General features: G+C 36.0%; 1 protein-coding gene across 2 annotated transcripts in view; it reads right to left on the bottom strand.

Moving 5' to 3' along the window:
- ttc27 (tetratricopeptide repeat domain 27) overlaps positions 1-20,658 on the bottom strand; it is a 149,728-nt gene that overhangs the window by 20,000 nt on the left and 109,070 nt on the right. For both annotated transcript variants that reach the window (NM_173285.2, XM_073926958.1), the window contains 5 exon segments: positions 3,114-3,279; positions 8,159-8,211; positions 8,614-8,712; positions 9,889-10,116; positions 16,648-16,770. In NM_173285.2, the coding sequence (NP_775392.2) occupies positions 3,114-3,279; positions 8,159-8,211; positions 8,614-8,712; positions 9,889-10,116; positions 16,648-16,770 (669 nt within the window).

Raw genomic sequence — 20,658 nt, 5'->3', positions numbered from 1 at the left:
ATTTGTCTCTTTTTTTGGTACATCTTGGACAACTAATTTGCTACTTGCTTATACACGGCAAGAATTTCCATATATTTTGCAAGTCGGAGGTGAGGGTTGAAAAATTGGAGATGCACAAAGTAGCTTCTTTTTTAAGGGGCAGCCATAATTTCTGCAAAAATAAAAGATAATTTACTGCCACTGCTGTGACCCAGGAGCTGTCGTAAAGTGAAGGAGGTAAACAACTACCAGGCAATTTGACTACCAAATGATAAAACAAACAACGCATTTAATAGGATGTAGCAGCTGGTACATCAACCAGTCAGAGCAAAAACGTGTCTAATGGCATAGAGCTTTAAGACATGCCTGTTATGACAGCAACACTATTAGAACCACAGCTGACGGAGAAGAGGTGCGATTGGGTCAAAGATGCACATAGACATATGGAGGTGCGTGGTTTTAAAACAGAGCCGTCTTCGAGAAATGAGCAGACAGAAGCCCATCTGGCCAATAAATTACATAAGGTGAAATCATTTCTCTTCTCTCACACAAACTTTCATCACATCTCACTCAGTCACTCATCAAATCTCACTTAAACACACACACACGGCCTCTCACATGAGCGGTTCATCTGTGCATGCAGTCGGGCAGCTGCTAGTGTGGTCAGATCTGTGATGACAGCACCACAGGAGACACAAACGAGACCCCAGAAGCTTTACTACTGCTCGTTCAAGCCAAAACAGTTGATGTTAGACATTAAGGTTATGTTTACACGAGTGGCCTTCATTTTAACACTGTGTTTTAAAAGAATAAATGACCCCTAGTTTTTCCATAGCATTTCAGAAAAGATCTCCATTCACACTACACAACTGTAACAAGGACATGTGGTCAGGGGAGGCAGGTGTGGCAGTGCCTCATCTGTCGTCATCCTCACCTGCCATCATGAGATGTTTATTGATGATAAAATAAATATTTGTCCACAGATCTGTACTATAAATGCAATTTCTGCAGAATTAAAATTATTTCAATCCATTTAATAATCAAAACAGCTGTATTTTGCGTATTTACTGTTTAATTACAGCGTAGGAAAAGAGGTGAGGCAGCACCGAGATGTGCTTCACATCCGATTGCGCAATCCCTTGCACACTGGCTTGAGCACGTGCCTTTTGCTTACTCACTACCAATGTAATGCTTTATTAAAATGATTTTATACATTATAGACATTTATTATTTTATTATAGTTTTTTATTACATAAATGATCGTATTTGAAGAATAAGAGCTGGATCATCCACCTTGGTGTTTTTGAGAGGCATTTTGACTCGTTTTACATTTTACGTTCTTTCTATTTCCCAATATGTACCTGCCATGTGTATAGAAAGAATGCTGATATGAAATATGAAAAACAGTCGGTAGTTGGCAAATATATTGAGTGCATATATTTAAATATGACCCTAAAATAGTCATACCTCACCAACCTCAAACCTTACCGCATGTCACTGGACTGAAAATGGACGTCAGAAGATGAAAAGAGCAAAAAAAGTCTGGAATTTTATAGCTTAAATAAAATTACTAAATAAAACAAATTATAATGGCATTCGTTATAAACAACTAGCACTAAACTGGGCTGAGAGGGAAAAATAAATGGTAGTTTTACTTGGCAGAAATGTTATATGTAAAATAGGCAGCTAGCTCTCTGCAACTCTCACATGGTCGCCCACTGAAGCTAAGCAGGGCTACGCCCGGTCAGTACCTGGATGGGAGACCACATGGGAAAGCTAGGTTGCTGCCGAAAGTGGTGTTAGTGAGGCCAGCAGGGGGCGCCCAACCTGCGGTCTGTGTGGGTCCTAATGCCCCAGTATAGTGACAGGGATCCTATACTGCTCAGTGAGCGCTGTCTTTCGGATGAGACGTTAAACCGAGGTCCCGACTCTCTGTGGTCGTTAAAAATCCCAGGATGTCCTTCGAAAAGAGTAGGGGTTTAACCCGGCATCCTGGCCAAATCTGCCCACTGGCCTTCATCCATCATGGCCACCTAAACATCCCCATATTCAATTGGCTGCATCACTGTCTCCTTTCCACCAATCAGCTGGTGTGTGGTGTGCGGTCTGGCGCAAAATGGCTGCCGTCGCGTCATCCAGGTGGATGCTGCACACTGGTGGTGGATGAGGAGATCCCCCCCACTATGTAAAGCGCTTTGAGTGCCCAGAAAAGCGCTATATAAATGTAAGGAATAGGAAAAATGAAAAAAAATAAATAAATAAATAAAAATCACAGCTAAAATTTACACTTCATCTGCAGGTGACATGCCATCTATCATTATGCGTGCAAATATGATCTTTGAATCGAGAAGCAGCACTATAACTGCTTGGGCGAGCAAAAGAAAGCAGACGAATACCGAATGAGAGGATGATCTGGTGCAAGTTGAGACAGGCGATCCTCACTCACTGACGAGGGCTTTAGTGTCGCGTGCACACACTGATGTGATGCGCACGAAGGCTTAAAAGCTACTGTGTCCTGTTTCCTTATGTGAACAACCGTGGCTGAAAACACAACAGATGCAATCGGTTTTCTTTTAAATAGACTGGAAAAAGTGGTTGCCCTTTCCCTTTAACCATTCTTTGAACAGATTATTAATGGCCTAATGTTAACCGTGTGCGCCTGATTATCCTTTCATTATATTAGTGTACTAGTCTTACCCACTTGAAGCAAAACAAATGTCTCTCATTTAGAACAAATACAATAGTTTTTTATAGTATATGATATGCAGTAGCTATCTACATAAGACAGAAGCTTGACGAATAAGGTAATGTAATCTGTAATGAAACATATGATCCAATCAGAAAGTGAATGTGCATAGCCACAACTCAATTAGTTCAAGCAACCTAGAAGTTCCAACTAAAAGAGCTTTCAGCAATTCCAAAAAATATCATTTTCAAGAGAAGAAAACTCCAGAAAACTCTTTTCAAGAGCAGATATAAGGCCATTATATTGTGTAATGTAGGCTCAACTATAGCACAAGCTGTGCATTTTCCAAAGAAATTACACTAGTGTATGCGTAGGAAAACTCTTTGCAAATGTATGCATGAAAATAAAGTTCAGGGTTATCCTCAGAATAACTGTGATGCTGACTCACCTCCACGTCCTTGTATTTGTCCTTGAGCTCCATGAGCCGATGGTAGGCTCTGATAGCTTCACTGAACTCGCCCAGGTCTACACACACCGCAATGAAATTCTCCCAGATCTGCCATCGCTCATAATTACACTTGAGCGCTTCCTGAAGGGTGCGGAACGCCTTCTCCCTGCCACACACACACACACACATACACACACACACACACACACAACAAAAATATCAGTGTGTTTAGCAGAACTACTGTTAACGTGAGCTGCTCATGGATGTAGATTTAACAATGTATGGTATTGGTACAGTTTCCAAAAAGTGACTTTTCCACAAGAATGTAGCAGTGTACTGTATATAGTTCTCATCTGACAAACCCTCTGCAAAGCATGCTTTGCATGCTAGGATAATGGTGTGAGACTTGTAGCATAGTCACACTGGGCTAGAATAAATGACTTAATATTTTTGATTTAAATATTTAAACCCAACACAAACTAAAATCCTCACGTTGTAAGAGTGCTATACAAATAAAAGTTTATTGAATTGAATTAAACTTTACAATTATATGGTTCTATTTGACATTTTTGTCAAATGAATTGTTTACATTTTAAGATTTTTCATTTAAAAAACAAAAAAGTTATCTACAGAGTCGACCTCTAGCTTGGCTCTATTAGGTTCTTTCTGAGAGCTAATCAGCATTTCAAATGCATGCACAACTACCAATCAGAATCAACTTTCTTTGTCATTTCGCCAGACTACTACGTTGACCACAGGAAAGACCAGTAAGAAACACAAAATCAGACTCGACTAAATAATGCTGCAACCCACAAAATTGAGAAGAAAGCTGAAACTATATATATATATATATATATATATATATATATATATATATATATATATATGAGTAAAATGTTTTAATTTGAGTATATATGGTCAGCGAAAAATGTTTCAGTGTTTCTTAAACTCATTGCTCATTGTCTGTTTTCTTTAAATTTAATATTAAGCCTTGAAGTGTAAAAATGAGACTTATAATTCAATAAATATAAATCAATATTTCATATAAAGCATATTATTATTTTAATAATTATCAATATATAATAGTACTAATCACATCAAATTAACAACTGCACTGGAAAAAATATATAACTTTGCATGTTAAATTTAAACAAGCAAAAAAATTCATCCTAAAACATTAATAATACAGAAAGCAAAACATTTACTTTCTCAAGCATCAACATATTGTTACAACTCCAATTAAAATCTTTGTGATTGTATTTGTTGAAAAGTAATATTTCAATTAATGATCTGCTAGACAGAACACTATAATTTCAAGCAGAAAATGACTTTTTAGAATTAGAAGGTTCTATCTGTATTTGCCCTGTTTTTTTTACCCCAATTTGCAAATTTAAGAGAATTTTGCTATTGTACATAAAGAGTACATTTAGAATCTGTCATGTTGATGTATTAAAGAAAACTGTTACACACATACTGCTATATGGAATGCAAAAACTTTGAAGCTCAATATCTCAAAATCATATAGAATGCACCTAGAACCTTATAATTCCAAGGTGACAAAATGACATGAAGGATTTAAAAGGGTTTAAAATCATCCTGGATGAAGGATGAGATGTAAAGCAATACCATTAAGAAAAAAGTTTCTTCATACACCAGGCACAAACAGCTTTAAAAAAGGTTACACAAACAAATGTGTGAAAGCAGTAGATTAACTTTAAGGAGGAAAAAGAGAATAATTGACAGTGCCAAAACATAAAACAAAGATTAAAAGGAAGAAAGAGAGCAACAGCAAAAGAAATAATCAAAAAGAACAAAAAAAAAAGAGTGAAAAAGAATCAGCAAAATAGCAAATAATGTTAAAAAATAACAGAAAAGGAAAAGCATAAATTAAGAAAAGAACATGTAAAGGAAATAAATAACAATAAAGTGAAACAAGAACAAATGATTAAAAGTCAGTAAACAAAATTGAAAAAAGTTTGTAAAAGAGGAAAAGAAAAAGGGATGGAAAATGACTGAAATGACAACAGACAGGTATACATTACCAATTTTACCCAATATTCATGTATAACATTTACTATTTTATCTTTAATATTGCCCAGTATTTATGTATTCTGTTCCTTTTTAGAGCACTGGATTATTAGCTAAGCAACTTGCTAGCAAACTGCAGTGGAAGGGGCTGTGTGTTGAGCCTTGACGTGAGAAGCACTGTGTGTGGCACACAGAGCATTCCAGATCAATCACTTACAGTATGAGCTTTCAGAAACACGCATGGCTGGATTTCTGGAACAGAGCTGATGTTTTCGTAAGTGCTGTCAACAAAAGCTCATGACACAAGAGTCGACATGGGTCTCACTGTAACATCTAAAGCCAAGTTTCCTTTGAGCACAAGCAGGTGTGCGTGTACAATCTCTCTGTCACACACACACACACTCCTTCTGTTCTAGATGGTCCCCAGGAGCGTTAATCAGGTTTTAATAGAAGATTCCAAAGACTCATCTCAGGGATGAGTGAACAGGGCTAATTGGACGAGGGGCAGAGGCGAGGAGAGAAATCATTCCCAGAATCCCTCAGGTAAATGCCGTTACAGTGGTGTTCCAGGAAACACCTCTCTGTTCCTCACAGGAAATGGGCAAAAACCTCCAATCACGTCAAGCGGCGAATGTACTAACTGGCACTGCGCTTCTAAATTTGGTTAATATTGGCTGTTTGGTGGTGGCGGCGAAGCGCTGGCTGCTGGAGTGGACACACAGCAAGAGCCCAGAGGAGATTTATCTTTGCAATTACAGCTGCCAAAGTCATTCCTGCAGTAATTGAAAAGCAAGGAGGACTCTGAGGGTCCCCGGCGGATGCAGGAAACACAGAAATGCAGCATAAATCAGGTCAAGCAGAACCTGAATAGAGGCCTTATCTGTGGTTTGTACATGGTGGCGATTTCAGTGAGAGATAAGTGTGTGTGTGTGAGAGAGAGAGAGAGAAGTGCTTGCTGTTATTTAGCAGCTCACGCAAACGTCTATTAGTCCATGAGACTCTATTATGCAAGCAGAAAAAGAAAAACATTGACAGAAGTGGGACCATTGTATGTACAAGGGGTGTAACTGTACAAGAAAAAAATGACTGTCTGGTATAGACTTTAGTTTAGAAGTCACTGTTCAGAACATTTTAGGAACAGAGGCAGGAAAAAAAAAAAATCTTTTTTATTGAACAGTAGTTTATTAAACAAATTGTGTTTTGCAATTTAGTTCTAATTACAATTTTTGAAGATATATGTTATATGTAATGAATAATCAATAGCTTGATTTAAAATGTACAACAGGGAGGCAAAGAACCGCCAGCCATGCAGCAGAAAGGAATTTAAAATCCTAATAACATTATTTGTTCGGAACACATGCTTACAATATAAGCAAGAATGCTACTGGCTGTTTTCTCCGCATTAATACGAGTTCTGTTACACCCTTGATTTACAGTACATGACTATTCAAAGACATTTGGGGATTGAGAAGTCTCATAATGCCTTATTCACACTAGCAGTGACTTTGTAGCTGCCTGTTGCGAATGAGTTTACGTGTTGCTGAATATAAACACTGTTCAGAGAATATACTAAATATGTATAGAATCAGAACATAAAATGCTTGATTACAAAGATGATCAAGAAAAAAAAGTGTGTTCTCTGTCATTGCAACTATTTATCTGCTGCAAACTGAGATGTGTACGTCAACAGCACAGAGAATACAACCAGCCTCTGGAGGAGCTATAATTAATAATAATTAATTAAATAATAATAATTACCATGAGTCGCTTTGCCACTGTGAGTCACTTATAGTGTGAACGCAGCTTAAAGGTTATTGCATGCTAAATACAAAATTTTTGTCCGTAATTTTCGCACGGTAAAAAAATTAATTTGACCTCTCGTTGTGTCAATTGTACTGACACACTGCATACGAAATCCAAAATTTCGCATCTGAAAAAGCACTTAGAGAGGTGTTTTGACAGTTCAGAGCCACAAGCAAAAGGCAAAACACAAAATGCCATCACCTGAGCTACAGATAACTTTTAGACAAACACAGTGCATAATATAAGACAAAACATGGCGGACAGTTGAAAACCCGTATGTTGGATTCGGTGACATTATAATAGAAAAAGACACCTCATTGTCAGCTTCAATCAGTTGCTCTGATATGTCAATAAGCCACCTATTGTAATGTCTACAGGTACTGCCAGTCTCTGTTCAGGATTTGCTAACATACGTAATATAAGAAGTATTACAAGCAATGTAGCAAAATTTAACTGACTTCCAGAAATAAACTTTGCATTTTATAATAATCCAGCGCAGCTCTTTGATAAGAAGAACTGTCCTTTCTCTTTATGCCAGGGGTGCCCAAACTCAGTCCTGGAGGACCAGTGTCCTGGAGAGTTTAGCTCCAACTCTAATCAAACACACCTGAACCAGCTAATCAAGATCTTTCTAGATATACTAAAAACTTCCTGGCACGTGTGTTGAAGCAAGTTGGATCTAAAGTTTTTAGGACACCGGCCCTCCAGGAACAAGTTTGGACACTGCTTTATTTGATGAACACAATTTGTAGCATATTCCTTTATTTTTATACATTGGAGAAGTGAACAAAGTACCACTGCTTGAACCGATTCCGAAATGTTTTGTGTTATTTTCTGAATGAAATAATTAATATGCATCAGAATTAGTGTGCAAGGTTTGTGTGCCTGATGAATTTTTCAGATATGAATACGAAAAAAACGCATACGAAAACTTCAGACTGAAGGCTGCATATTTTGATTTTTTTTTTTTTTGAAAAGTAACAAAGATAAACTAAAAGTATAAATTTAGCAAAATATAGCAATTACTGCATCCATAGCAGTTCTAACAATAGTTTTACCCTTGTCAAAAAAAAAAAATAATAATAATAATAATAATAATAATAAATAAAACAATAATAATGATCGTTCTACTCTTATTAGCTTCAAAAAGCAGAAAATAAACAAGAGCTTTCTTTGATGTATCCATCATTGGTCATGCTCGCACTTATACTCACTTCAGTCTCAGTTTGATGTAGGCCGTGGAAAGGTTGTTCCAAGCTTCTGAATTCTGAATGGAGGAGAGTAATGATCAGAGTCAGGTCTATGGGTGGAAGTCATTTGTCAAAATAAGCCATTACAAATAAATAAGAACGCAGACATCCACAGAATATTTCCTAACCGCTAGTTTACTTGTTTCCTGGATGGAGCATTAAGCCTGCCTCTTGACTACATTTGAATTTTAAGTACGCCATTAGGAGCATAAGAGGCTCCTGTACAACATCTAATAGGGTGGATGCATAAAAGGCAGTAGGGAGGCATTGGTATAAACAGGGAGGCATTCGCAGACACAATCCATCGATTACCAAAGACATAAATTAGAGACAACAGCACAAGCACCGCATAACTAAGCATGAGCCCTTTCTTTATGGTCATATGACACTGATCTCCTTACAATGACCGTGTGACTTACATCTGGTTCCAGTCCGACGCATCTCTGAAAAGCTCTGGCGGCTCCTTCGTAGCTTTCCAATGCAAAATATGCACAGCCCAGGGAAAACCACACACCCAACTGCAGCAGAGAAAGAAAAAAAGGAAAGAGTAAGATGGAGTATCACCAAAGGGGCAAAAAGAAAATTGATGTGAGACTTCAAGTGATTCACTCGTCTTTTCAAAGTGTTATTCGGCCCTAAAAATTAATGATGTCTTTTGAACCGGCGTGAACCTCAAGGAATCGTATGCTTTAAATCAAGGGTTTGTTCTCCAGAGTGCTCATCTCTGTATCTCTCTGGTCCTTGTCTGTCTTGACTTCCTGTTCAAGGCCTGAAGGCAGTATTAGTTGCGAGAGGCCCTGCGGCAGAGCTCCGAGGCAGTGTTAAAGATCACGCCGGGGTCATCAATGAGTCCCTCAGGAAAATTACTCTGTCTTATTGATGCCTGTGCTGCTGCATTATGGATGAAGGGAGGAATGAAGAATGAGCAAGAGGGAAAAAAAATAGGGAGCTCTGCACTTTTTTTTCCCTTTTTTGGCTCTGAGCTGGATGAACCTGATACAGCGCATCCACACGCTGCTGTCTTGTTTTTTTCTACCCCAGTGTTTCTGTCAGCACTGTGATAGGGGGCTGCGATTATATCGTAATTGTTGTTTTAATGATGTACGAGGTGACATTATCGAGCATGCCACTCACTTTGCAAGAAGACAAATACAGGCATGCCTTCAGAGTTTTCACTGTGTGATAAAGCCTATTAGAATGCAGTGAGAATGTCAAAAAAAGGAGGTTTTGGGTATGGGTTTCACCTTTTATATTTGGAAGATACAAAACTGAGGTGCTTCATTCCGGAACTAATCTGTTTTGGAATGAATCGTGCGATTACCGTTTCAATTTTCCCAATCATAAAGAAAGTCAAATGTTTACCTTCTAAGGATGCTTTTACACCTATATATCAACTGTTATGTTCCAAAACAGGGATTAAAACTGTTACAATGCTGCACTTTATTCTTGGTGTGGTTCGCTTCCACACAGTAAAGTTTCTAAACGGGCCGAAATAGCTAAAACAAGTAAGGTGCAAGTAAACTCTTCTTACACTGGCCAGAGTTTATTTGCCATGTTTATCAGCAATCCCTTCATTAAGCTCTAAAGTTAACGAAAATAAACTAAAGTTTGTAGACTCTCCAGATGAATTGCAGTATGGGTGCTTAACCTCTACAAGTGCTTACAGGAGGATAAAACTATGCACAATTGCATACCTGCATGGAGTTGATTTGTAGAGAGCGTTCGAAACACTCCACACACTGCTGGAACTCTCTGTGGCGCAGGTGATGCAGAGCTTTGGAGCGCTGGGCACGTGCGCTGCGGTGTTTGGAAAGCTCCCATGCTCGGTCATAATACTGCGGATCCTTCAGTACATCGCCCAGCAGACAGTACAGCGACGGCGTCTCCTTTTTCTCCAACTCACGCCTCAAAATCTCCTCCGCCTGAGAGAAAACACCAGCAGATTAAAACTACTCAGACAAATTTAATCCGCATATTGGAAAATATGTACACGACCAAAAGTATGTGGAGAGGTCTTTCTAATTACTGGGTTTGACTAGGCCCCCTAATTCCATTTAAGACGCCAACGTCATATGAAGACATTCTTAAGAATTGTGTGCTGCAACAGTTTAGGGAGGGTGTTTTTTATTCCGGCATGACAAGCATGAAATGATGTGCTCAGTCTCATGTGAGGAACTGGAATGTCCAGCAAGAAATTCTACATGAGCGCTAGCCTCAGAATAAATTTAATCATTTAAGATAATTTTGTGCCTGAATATGAGCAAAATCTTAGAATTACCATTGAATCCAACTGGGAAATCTTTACAGAAGAATGAAGGCTATACAGATGAACAACTCCCTAATAACATCAGTGGTTATGAAATTGTTCGTAGTTTGGGTGTACACATGCTTTTGACCATATGGTGTGTAAGATTTATTATAGTCCCACATTCTTTATTATTATTATTATTATTATTATAAAACACAAAGCAAAAACTGAAGATAAAAAATAAATTACTAATCATGGTCCATAACCTTCAACACAAAATCGGAAAAAAAACAACTTAACAATAAAAAATAACAATGAGAAGAACATACTACTACTACTACTAATAATAATAATAAAAGACAAAATTAATAAATTTAAAATAAAAATAAAGGTATAACATTACAGTATTAAAATAATAATAATTAAAAAAATCATAATTAATAATAATACACTAATTACAATATAATAATAATAATAAAAAGATTAAAAAGATAATAACAACAAATAATACTAATAAAATAAATAATACTAAAATAATAAATTATAATAACAATAAAATGAAAAACAAAAATATAATTATTATAACAACAATATAATAATAATATTAACAATATAATAATAATAATAATAATTACAATAAATAATAATAGTATTAATAATAATAATAACAATAATAATAATAATTACAATAAATAATAATAGTATTAATAATAATAATAATAATAATAATAATAATAATAATAATTACAATAAATAATAATAATAATAGATGGATGAATGAATAAATAGATGGATAAAGATAAAAATTGAAAGCATCTTTATATAAAAGTTGTCTGAAGCAAAAAACACTAAACAAAAACAAAACAATGCCAAAAAACAAACATGACATAATTTAAAAATATTAAAATAAATAAATATAAAATAAATAAAAATTAACACGTTAAACAAAAACCTCAAACCCAACAGCAGAATAACAATCCACCAAAGCAAACCAAACAATCAACAAAAAGTAAAAATAAAACCAAATCAAAACCAATAATAGTTATTGGTTAGCAGTTAGCAAACTCAAAATACCTTTTATTTTCTTACTTAAAAACTTGAAACCATTCAAGGGTGAGTAAATTTTAATTTCTGTATGAACTACCCATTTAAAAATTAGATGGACACAGGACCAAAAATAAAATCTCAAACAAAAAGCATCAGTGTTTGGCACAAAAGTGATGGAACTGACCATTACTGCATTAAAACCACAAACACCTTTTCTAAATGTAAAAGCCATAAAGCATTTTTCCACACTGTACCTAGCCGAGTAACACATGCCCTTTTACAGTCTCTGTGAAAGTGGCTCCACTAAACTCCTCAGGACTGTGCTGTGCTATATTACAGTGCATCTCTCATCAGCTCCTGCCCTTCCACCCCAGCTGGTCCTCTTGGGGACGGATGGATAAAAGGCTTTTTGCAAACGCTTAGAATTGAAGCCACAGTGGGAGAGAGGTGGTGGGCGGCAATAAAATTCACACTGCTTGGCCAGCATTTCTATTTGAGTGGTTATTTATTTATTTTTACTGGTACACATTTCAGAAGTGGGAACAGTATCTCTTCACACTCGACACAATAAAAAATGAAACCTGATGTCTCAGACAGAAGATGAATAAGCTAGTTACTTACAAAATAAATCATATTTCTCTTATATAAGAACAACAGGGATGAGTCGAGGTACAGTAAGAGGAAAAAATAGCTTTGACAGCACTTGAATGCTCCTTTGTTCCCTGTAGCTGTTGTAAACTGCACATTTTCGATTACCTACAAATAACAAGGTGCTGTTGAAGCCGACAGACGTTTACAGTACGTAGCTCAGCCAGGCACAGTGAGACTGCAGTTTCCTCCGATGGATCTCATGACTGCCAACAACACAAATGGATGCTAATCTGGGGCCAGGTTATCAGTTTCACTGCTCTAAAAACAGGTCAGAAATTTCAGAAGGGAAACTAAAAGATTCCGGTGCCCAAATAAATGCATATTTTAGTAAGAGTCAGGGCAACATTACAACTTCTTTACAATTAAACTGTAAAAGCAGAAATTATAATTATGATGGAAACGTTTTGTTACTGCCTGACATTAACTTACAATGAATTTATTGCAGTTTCTGTTGTTTTTTAGTTGATATTTTAGTGTCATTTTAGTATCTGTTACGGCTGGGTTGATAGACGATGCCATCGTCTATTGCCGACGATAGATAGACTTCATGATGCTGAGCCGACATTGTGATCCTCCGCCCCGCCCCCATTGCAGCAGCAAAGCCCAAGACGTCTGACAGTTTATCAAGGACGTACCACTGGATTGCATCTCACTATAGTTGTTAAACATGATAATTAGTTAATCTTGTCTCTAATGACTCTTCGGTCTTGTGAATCAATCAGGTAATGTGTCACAGCGTCAGTACACTGCTTCAATCTTTCGAAGACCATGTGGGTCGGATAGTTGAACGGTAGGCTACAAATAATTAATTCGTTATGAATTAATTAATTATTCATAAATATTTAATTCACCCCCGCCTAGAACGACAATGTCATCGTCCATCGTGACGTTTTACATTGGTCAACATCGCCCAACCCTATCCGTTATAACTATAATTCATTCATTCATTCATTTTCTTTTCGGCTTAGTCCCTCTATTAATATGGGGTAGCTACAATGAACCGCCAACTTATCCAGCATAAACCAGCAATCTTCTTGCTGTGAGGCGACAGCACTACCTACTGCACCACCGCGTCGCCCCATAACTATAATGGCTTTTATTAATAATAGTTTAAGTTAAATTAAAAAAACTTCTATTCTCATTTCGATATAAAAATTTCCATGACTTATTTTATGGTTTTAGTATTTGTTAGATGAGCGTATATTCTATTTTACTTTTTAAAGATGTTCCACCAAACACTAAAATTTGAGATGCATATAAAATTGTGCTGGGCAAAGATTAAGAGCAATTAATCGCATCCAAAATAAAAGCTTGTTTTGGCACAATATTTCCATTTGTACTGTGTATATTGATTATGTATATTTAAATACACATGCGTGTATTTGTGAAAATGCTTAATTATATTTAGATATAAAATATATAAGTATATGAAATAAATTTTAAACAAACTTAGCTTTGATGTATGTGTGTTTATGACATTTGCATAATAAATACATATAATACACCGAGATATCTTTTGTAAAAACTTTTATTTTGAATGTGATTAATCACAATTAGTCTTTGCCCAGCAATTATTATTTTAAATGATTGTATTTTTATAAAATATTTATTTTTTATATTTATTCAATTAAATTATTTCAACTTCTAATGACTATAGCATTTATGCTAATTAATCAGTCCATCTATAAATGACCAAAAAGAATTTGACATATAAAAAAATTGAATTGACCGACCAATTGACTGAATAAATGAAGTACTAAATGTAATTGACTTAATTAAAAATTTGAATGGTTTTGGTCATAAAAAACAAGGAAACAATGATATCAATTTCTTAGTAACCTAAACTATGATAACGTTTCCCTACTGGGCTCTAATTTGACCTCACTATTAAAAAACTTCCAGAATATAATTTTTAAAGGGTTTGTGTGAATTAATTTATGTCTTTTGTTGACAACTTAAATATGCTTTTAAATAAACCACATATTTACAGACATTAAACGGCGTCAAAATGAGCACTTCGATAATTGGAGGGTTAACCCAAATCAAATAAACACCAGAACATCCCGAAGCCCCTTAAAAATATCTCATGAACACTTCAAAAAAATTCTCCTAACTCCAGCCTTGCTGATTTTTTCACATCTTGCTTTCCTTTTCTTCCTCATATTTGAACAATTTATTTCCTTTCATGTGAGATGTCACTCCGTTTAATGTATTTCAGGAATCCTCCTTACACTTTCATTCCAATGCATACCTGCAGTTAATGGATTTAAAGAGTGCAGGGAAAGGTAGACTGAGCTATAAAAAAAATGCAAGGAACCTCAGGTACTATAGTGAAGTGAATGCCAGTACATTTTTATATTATTACAGTTCAGATTGGAGGTGATTGGCAAGCTTTATTGACCTCAGAGGTACCCTATAATCCGATTGGTATACATAAATGGACAGTAACTTAATAAAGCTGTGAAACGGCTCACAGAAAACTGCAGAGACGCACATACATACAGATAGAGATAAGTGTTGTTAGATCATGCTGACAGGATTGAGGTGGAGAGGGAAAAAAGAACAGGAGGAAAGACAGAGCGGACAAAGGGAAGAGATGGATGTGACTAAAGGAAAAAGAAGCAATCAATCCCTCATCAAGATCTTTAACAGAAGTCATTTTCTATTATCCCAGCTTAAAATTTAGAGCCATCTATAAGTAACCCATTTGTAGGTTGATTTCCCTACAGAGCAAACACTTGGCAACTTTTAAAACACTAATCTGTTAGTGAACATGAGCTAAAGACTCCACAACATTGACTTATCTAGTGGTGCAAGTTTGAGTTGGGAACTGCTAGATGAGACACTGCAGGTAAAATCTGCTTTAATGCACCTGTCAATTTCGAGATTTTGGGCTTTTTGGCTTTACCTGAAAAGCATTCTCTCTTAGTCTAATGGATATATAAAAATCAAAATACAGTTTTAAGTGTTTCTTTTATCGCACTTAATCTACTTACTCTGTTGATTTCAGTTACAAAAACAGATTTTTAAATAAATAGTTTTTAAAATTAAAATTAAAATGACCTCATCATTTACTCTTCCTTATGTGGTTTTGAACCTTTATGAGTTTCTTTCATTTGCCAAACACAAAATAATACATTTTTTAGAATGCTGGTTACTGGGACACAACCACTTCTGGAGTATAAAAAATACAATGGAAGTCGATGGGTCCCAGCAATCAGCATTTTTCAAAAGCTTGTCTTGCGTGTTCAACAGAAGAAAAAAAAAATTTTTTAAGGTCAACTGTCCCTTTTTTTGCAGTGAGCCATAAAACACAGATGTACACTACCAGGCAAAAGTCTTGTGGCCTATCCAGGTTTTAGAAACAACAAATAATAACTTGACTTCTAGTTGGTCATTTGGCATCATAAGTGGCTAATATAGAAGACAAAGGCCTCTAGATTACACTTATTTTACCAAAATAAAACATGATCATGCCTTAATTTTTAATTATTTCATTAAAACAGTAAGAGTTGACTTTGCTTAGACAGAAGTCTTGTCGCTTGCCAGAAATAATGTACAGTATTATTTGGATTATAAGATTTGTTGGATTCATCTTTAATGCTTCCTCCATCTTACCCCAGACATGCTCAATAATGTTCATTTTGGTGACTGGGCTGGCCAATCCCGGAGCACCTTGACCTTGTTTGCTTTCAGGAACTTTGATGTGGAGACTGAAGTATGACAAGGAGCGCTATCCTGCCTAAGAATTTGCCCTCTCCTCTGGTTTGTAATGTTATGGGCAGCACAAATGTCTTGATACCTCAGGCTGTTGATGTTGCCATGCATTCTGCAGATCTCTCTCATGCCCCCATACTGAAAGTAACCCTAAACAATTTTTTTTTACCACCAAACTTGACTGATTTCTGTGAGAATATTAGGTCCACGCAGGTTCCAATAGGACTTCTGCAATATTTGTGATGACTGGGATGCAGTTCATTCCTTCTGCCATTTTTCCAAAAGATCAACTAGAAGTCAAGTTATTATTTGTTCCTCTTACAACTGGGATCAATGACAAGATTTCTGTCAGGTTGTTTTATTCATGTGTGTTTACTGAAGGTTTTTACAAAAGGGATGTTAACACAAAATTTGTAAATTGATCCTTTACAACAAGCTATTTTAATGCTTTTAATATAGCATTTATAACCTTTGACTCTAATATGTACAATACATAGAAAAAAAATGAAACAAGAATTTTAAAATTGACTTCAATCAATGTTCAGCTTTTGTGCTAGAAATGTATGCAAATAAGAAAATATTTAATGTCAATTCATAACCTTTTAGAAAACTTGTTGTAAAGTTTGCCATTCTAACGATGTAGGAGTAAATGAGGAGGTAATTTTCATTTTTTGGTGAACTACCCCTTCAACTTAATCAATTGACTGGGGTAGCATGGTGTTAACTTTTTGTTAATTTTGTTACCCTATTCACCTGCAGTGTAGATGCTATTTGTATGTGTATTAAATACCTTGCCATGCTGTCCCATCCTCTCCAGACACACAACTGCATCCTCCCAGAGCTCCAGTCTCTCGTAGATCAGCAGTGCAGAACTAGTCAGGCCCAAATCAGTCAACAGACTCGCCAACTGCCTCTAAATATACACAGAGAGCCAAGATCAGTCAACATATGGCCCACTTGTCTCGAAATACACAAAGCATGTGGGAAGCACTCTGAAGTACATATTTAAATACATGTGAAAACAAAGCAAAAATAAAAATAAAAATAAACAATATTAATAAAAAACAAACAGAAATGATGTACTTGATTTTATTTTGGGTGGGGGCATTCCCTTTGTGACTTGTAAATATAAACATAAGGGCTATCAACCAATCAAAATTTTGAAACCAATTAATTACACGATACATAATTAATTTCATATACATAATGGCTTAAGCCAGGACTTCGCCTTCACTAACTGTTCACAAACTCCTTAATTAAGATTAAGTAGCTTATATATAATAATCACATATTAGCGGTGTGTATCTTTTCTTTTCATTATTCAATGGCACTGGGATATTTTAACATACACCAGTGCAGTTATTTCCAGCACATACATGCAATTTAGTCTTTAGAAACTATGTGGATGAATTGCAATTTAATCACAGATTAAACTTGGTAGGCAAACTATTGTTAAATAAAAAAGTATCGAACAAACTTTGAAAACAGTACCTGTAGAAATGTAGAAATAGTGGACAAAAATTCATAAATATCTTCAATTTCACTGCAATATAACCAAATCTATTATAAGTAGATGCATTATGTAGTGAATTTGTAATGTGAATGTGATGCTGACAACGAAGGGTAGATCCAAATGCAGGTTTATTAAACAGAATGGTCAGACAGGCAACAGGCAACACAGGGGCATATGCAAATAATCCAGAGTCATAAACAAATAACAGGCGAGTGGTCAGAAACCAGGCAGCAGAGAGTAAAACAAACAAAATAAAGAAAGGGTCAAAAACAAAAAAGGCAAGACAAGGAAAACGTGTCGCAATGTTCACAATTCAGTATAACAAGATTCAACTCTGATGCGTCTACTGCAGGGGTCACCAAACTTGTTCTTGGAGGTCCGTTGTCATGCAGATTTTAGATCCAACCCTAATCAAACACACCTGAACAAGCTAATCAAGGTCTTACTAGGTACAGTATACTTGAGACACCCAGGCAGGTGTGTTGAGGCAAGTTGGAGCTAAACCCTGCAGTGCACCGGACCTCCAGGAACAAGATTGGTGAACCCTGGTCTACTGTATGTGTGCTGTTTTAATAGACCTGTAATCAGTCCATGAGCAGCTTCAGATGTGAGTGTTTGCAATCAGACAGGATCAGGAACTGGCGTGTTTATGTGCTGTGTGTGTGTTGTGTATGTGTGTATTGTGCATACTGTGATATGTAGTCCATGTAATTGCGGATTTGTAGTTTAAATAGCGATTCACAAATATGTCAGCAATCTGCAAGGATATACAACTAGTACTTGTGACAGAATTGTTAGCCACCACTATGCTTGACACTAATGAAATGTATGAAATATCAGCACAATCGTACAAGAAAATGTGACTAATTTATCAATAGTCAGAAAAGAGGCTAATTTACATGCCTGAAAATGTCATTCATAAAGAAGGTATGCTCCCAATCTCCACCCTAAACCATCATTAGGGGAAGTGCAAATCATACTAAAATATATGAATGAGTGTCCAAATTCATACAAATGAGCTACTAAATCAAAAAGTTACGAATTGCTGTGAGATTGCGTTGGGAAATATTGGGAAGGCTTTGTTTGATATAAAAAAAATAAATATAAATATATATAATATATATAAAAATATATATAAAAAAAAGTTAAAAATTGACAGAACGAATAACTTCATTGCATAATTACATTAGATAATGTTGGAAATGGGGAATTTAACAAAGCATCTGCAGTACAATGGGAAGTACATCTATATCAGTGCTCTCAAACTGCCGGCCCGCTGGCCATTTACGGCCCCCACCCCTCCTCCATTCAGCCTGCAACTGACGTCAAAAATATAACAAGATTCATTATATATATATATATATATATATATATATATATATATATATATATATATATTTAGTGGGTTACATACACTTTCCCCCAGGGTGTGATCGCAGATTAATTCTGGGGCTGCATTGAAATATATGTCTGTAACTGCTCTATTTTTACTAAAGCTCTATTTTTGTAAATTTTCATGGGTCATTGGATTATTATCATTTTAAACCACCTGTATTTTCTTGTACAAACACATCTTAATGGCTTGCACATTATGGCGGTGGTGTAACAAATATGATAATTTTGCTAATATTGAAATATTGAAATAGTTTTATTTAGTAGATTTTCCTAATGCATAATAAGATTTGCATAATTAAAATTGTACTGCTAGTTGAATGGAACTTGTTAAAGTAAATGTGAATATATACATACTTTTCCTCTCATTGCTGTAGCTTTACAAAAACAAAAACAAAAAAACAATTGAGAGGAACAATTGTGTGAAGTGAAGTCACTAAAGTTACCCAATCTGCTTTCTGCTGTTCTATGCTATCTGTTCAACTTTTGGTTAAGCATCAATTGGTTGGGACAGAATAATAACAATTATTTTTATGCCTATTATTATATTGTGGTATATTCATAGCAATTTAAACTACTCATTCAATATATACAACAAGAAAGAAAAAGGAGCCTTGACTGCATATACTCTAGGGAAGAATGTCTGAGTGCATCTATTATGCCAGGTTTTCAATTCCAGTTTTTCTTGTGCTTGAATGTTAAAACAGCTCCTTATTTGAAATGCCAGACACAAATATGCACATCTAAGCAGATATTAATCAAGGAAAAAACGGATGTGGTGACATTCAAGATCTGTGAACACACGACTGTTACACTGATGTGCAAACCCATACACAAGAACATTTCAGTGCATTTAAGATGTTTCCACAGGTTTTTAAAAAAATCTGTTAGTATGACCATGAAGGATCACACCTGCACTCTTCTGCACTGTACCAAGGACACACACACAGTCTGTCCTGCTTTCATTTTCAGTCTTTTTATCTCTCTCACCTTCTTTCTAAAAGGATACATTTGGCAGCCGGCCATCCATCCATCCATCTCCACGATGTCATGCTTCACGGGCATCGGCTATATATACATCTGTGCTATTAATGACCCTCGTCTGTCTCTGATGAATGCGGCTGGTTAAATGTGTGTTTATACTCTTTCAACTCCGTCTGTCATTCACAGACCATTTGAGAACGGATGGATGAAGTGACAAAAAGGATGAAGGATGGCAGACAGTGTCCACTGCAGTCCGGGTATTTCTGTTAATAAACATACAGAGATGTTGTACTACTGCTGTTTATGAAGTTAAAGCTGATGTATACAGTATAACCGCTGTTTTTTTTATGTGGAGAGTAAACAACACCGAACTGACGTCACCCTCGACCTTCAATATCAGCAAGACATCACGAACACGTCGCTGTGAGCGATTCAGAGGCAGGAAATGCTCAATTCCTGCACAATTTCTCCTTCACCTTTCTGTCCTGTGACAAACCCTCCCGCCTTCAGTGGCATATCACGTCCCACAGGCATTACGGGTGCCTATAAATCTAGATATATACACACACAGGGGTGAGGCTGCTGGTGATCATGTGACCTATCAGCCAGGAAAGAAAACGTGATGTTACTAACTAATACAAAGAAAGAGAGAGATGGAGAACACACATGCTCACACACACACAAACGAGCCGAGCACTATTTCTTCCTTACATTTATATCTTTAGCTGATGTTAAAATATTTTTTTTATTAAAAATAAGTTTAATCTGTAGTAAAAAAATAAAATTGACCTATTTTTGGACAATTCTGTATTCTGTAGCCAATGGAGGAAAAAAGTTCTTAAGTTGCTAATAATATTGACTTTTTTTTTTTTTGCTTTTATTTTGGACAAAACAATAGTAGTGAGACTTTCT

Source organism: Danio rerio, chromosome 17 (assembly GCF_049306965.1).
Source record: "Danio rerio strain Tuebingen ecotype United States chromosome 17, GRCz12tu, whole genome shotgun sequence".
Classification (NCBI taxonomy): Eukaryota; Metazoa; Chordata; class Actinopteri; order Cypriniformes; family Danionidae; genus Danio; species Danio rerio.
Note: the sequence above shows the minus strand (reverse complement) of the source record. Positions and strands in the feature narration are given on the sequence as shown.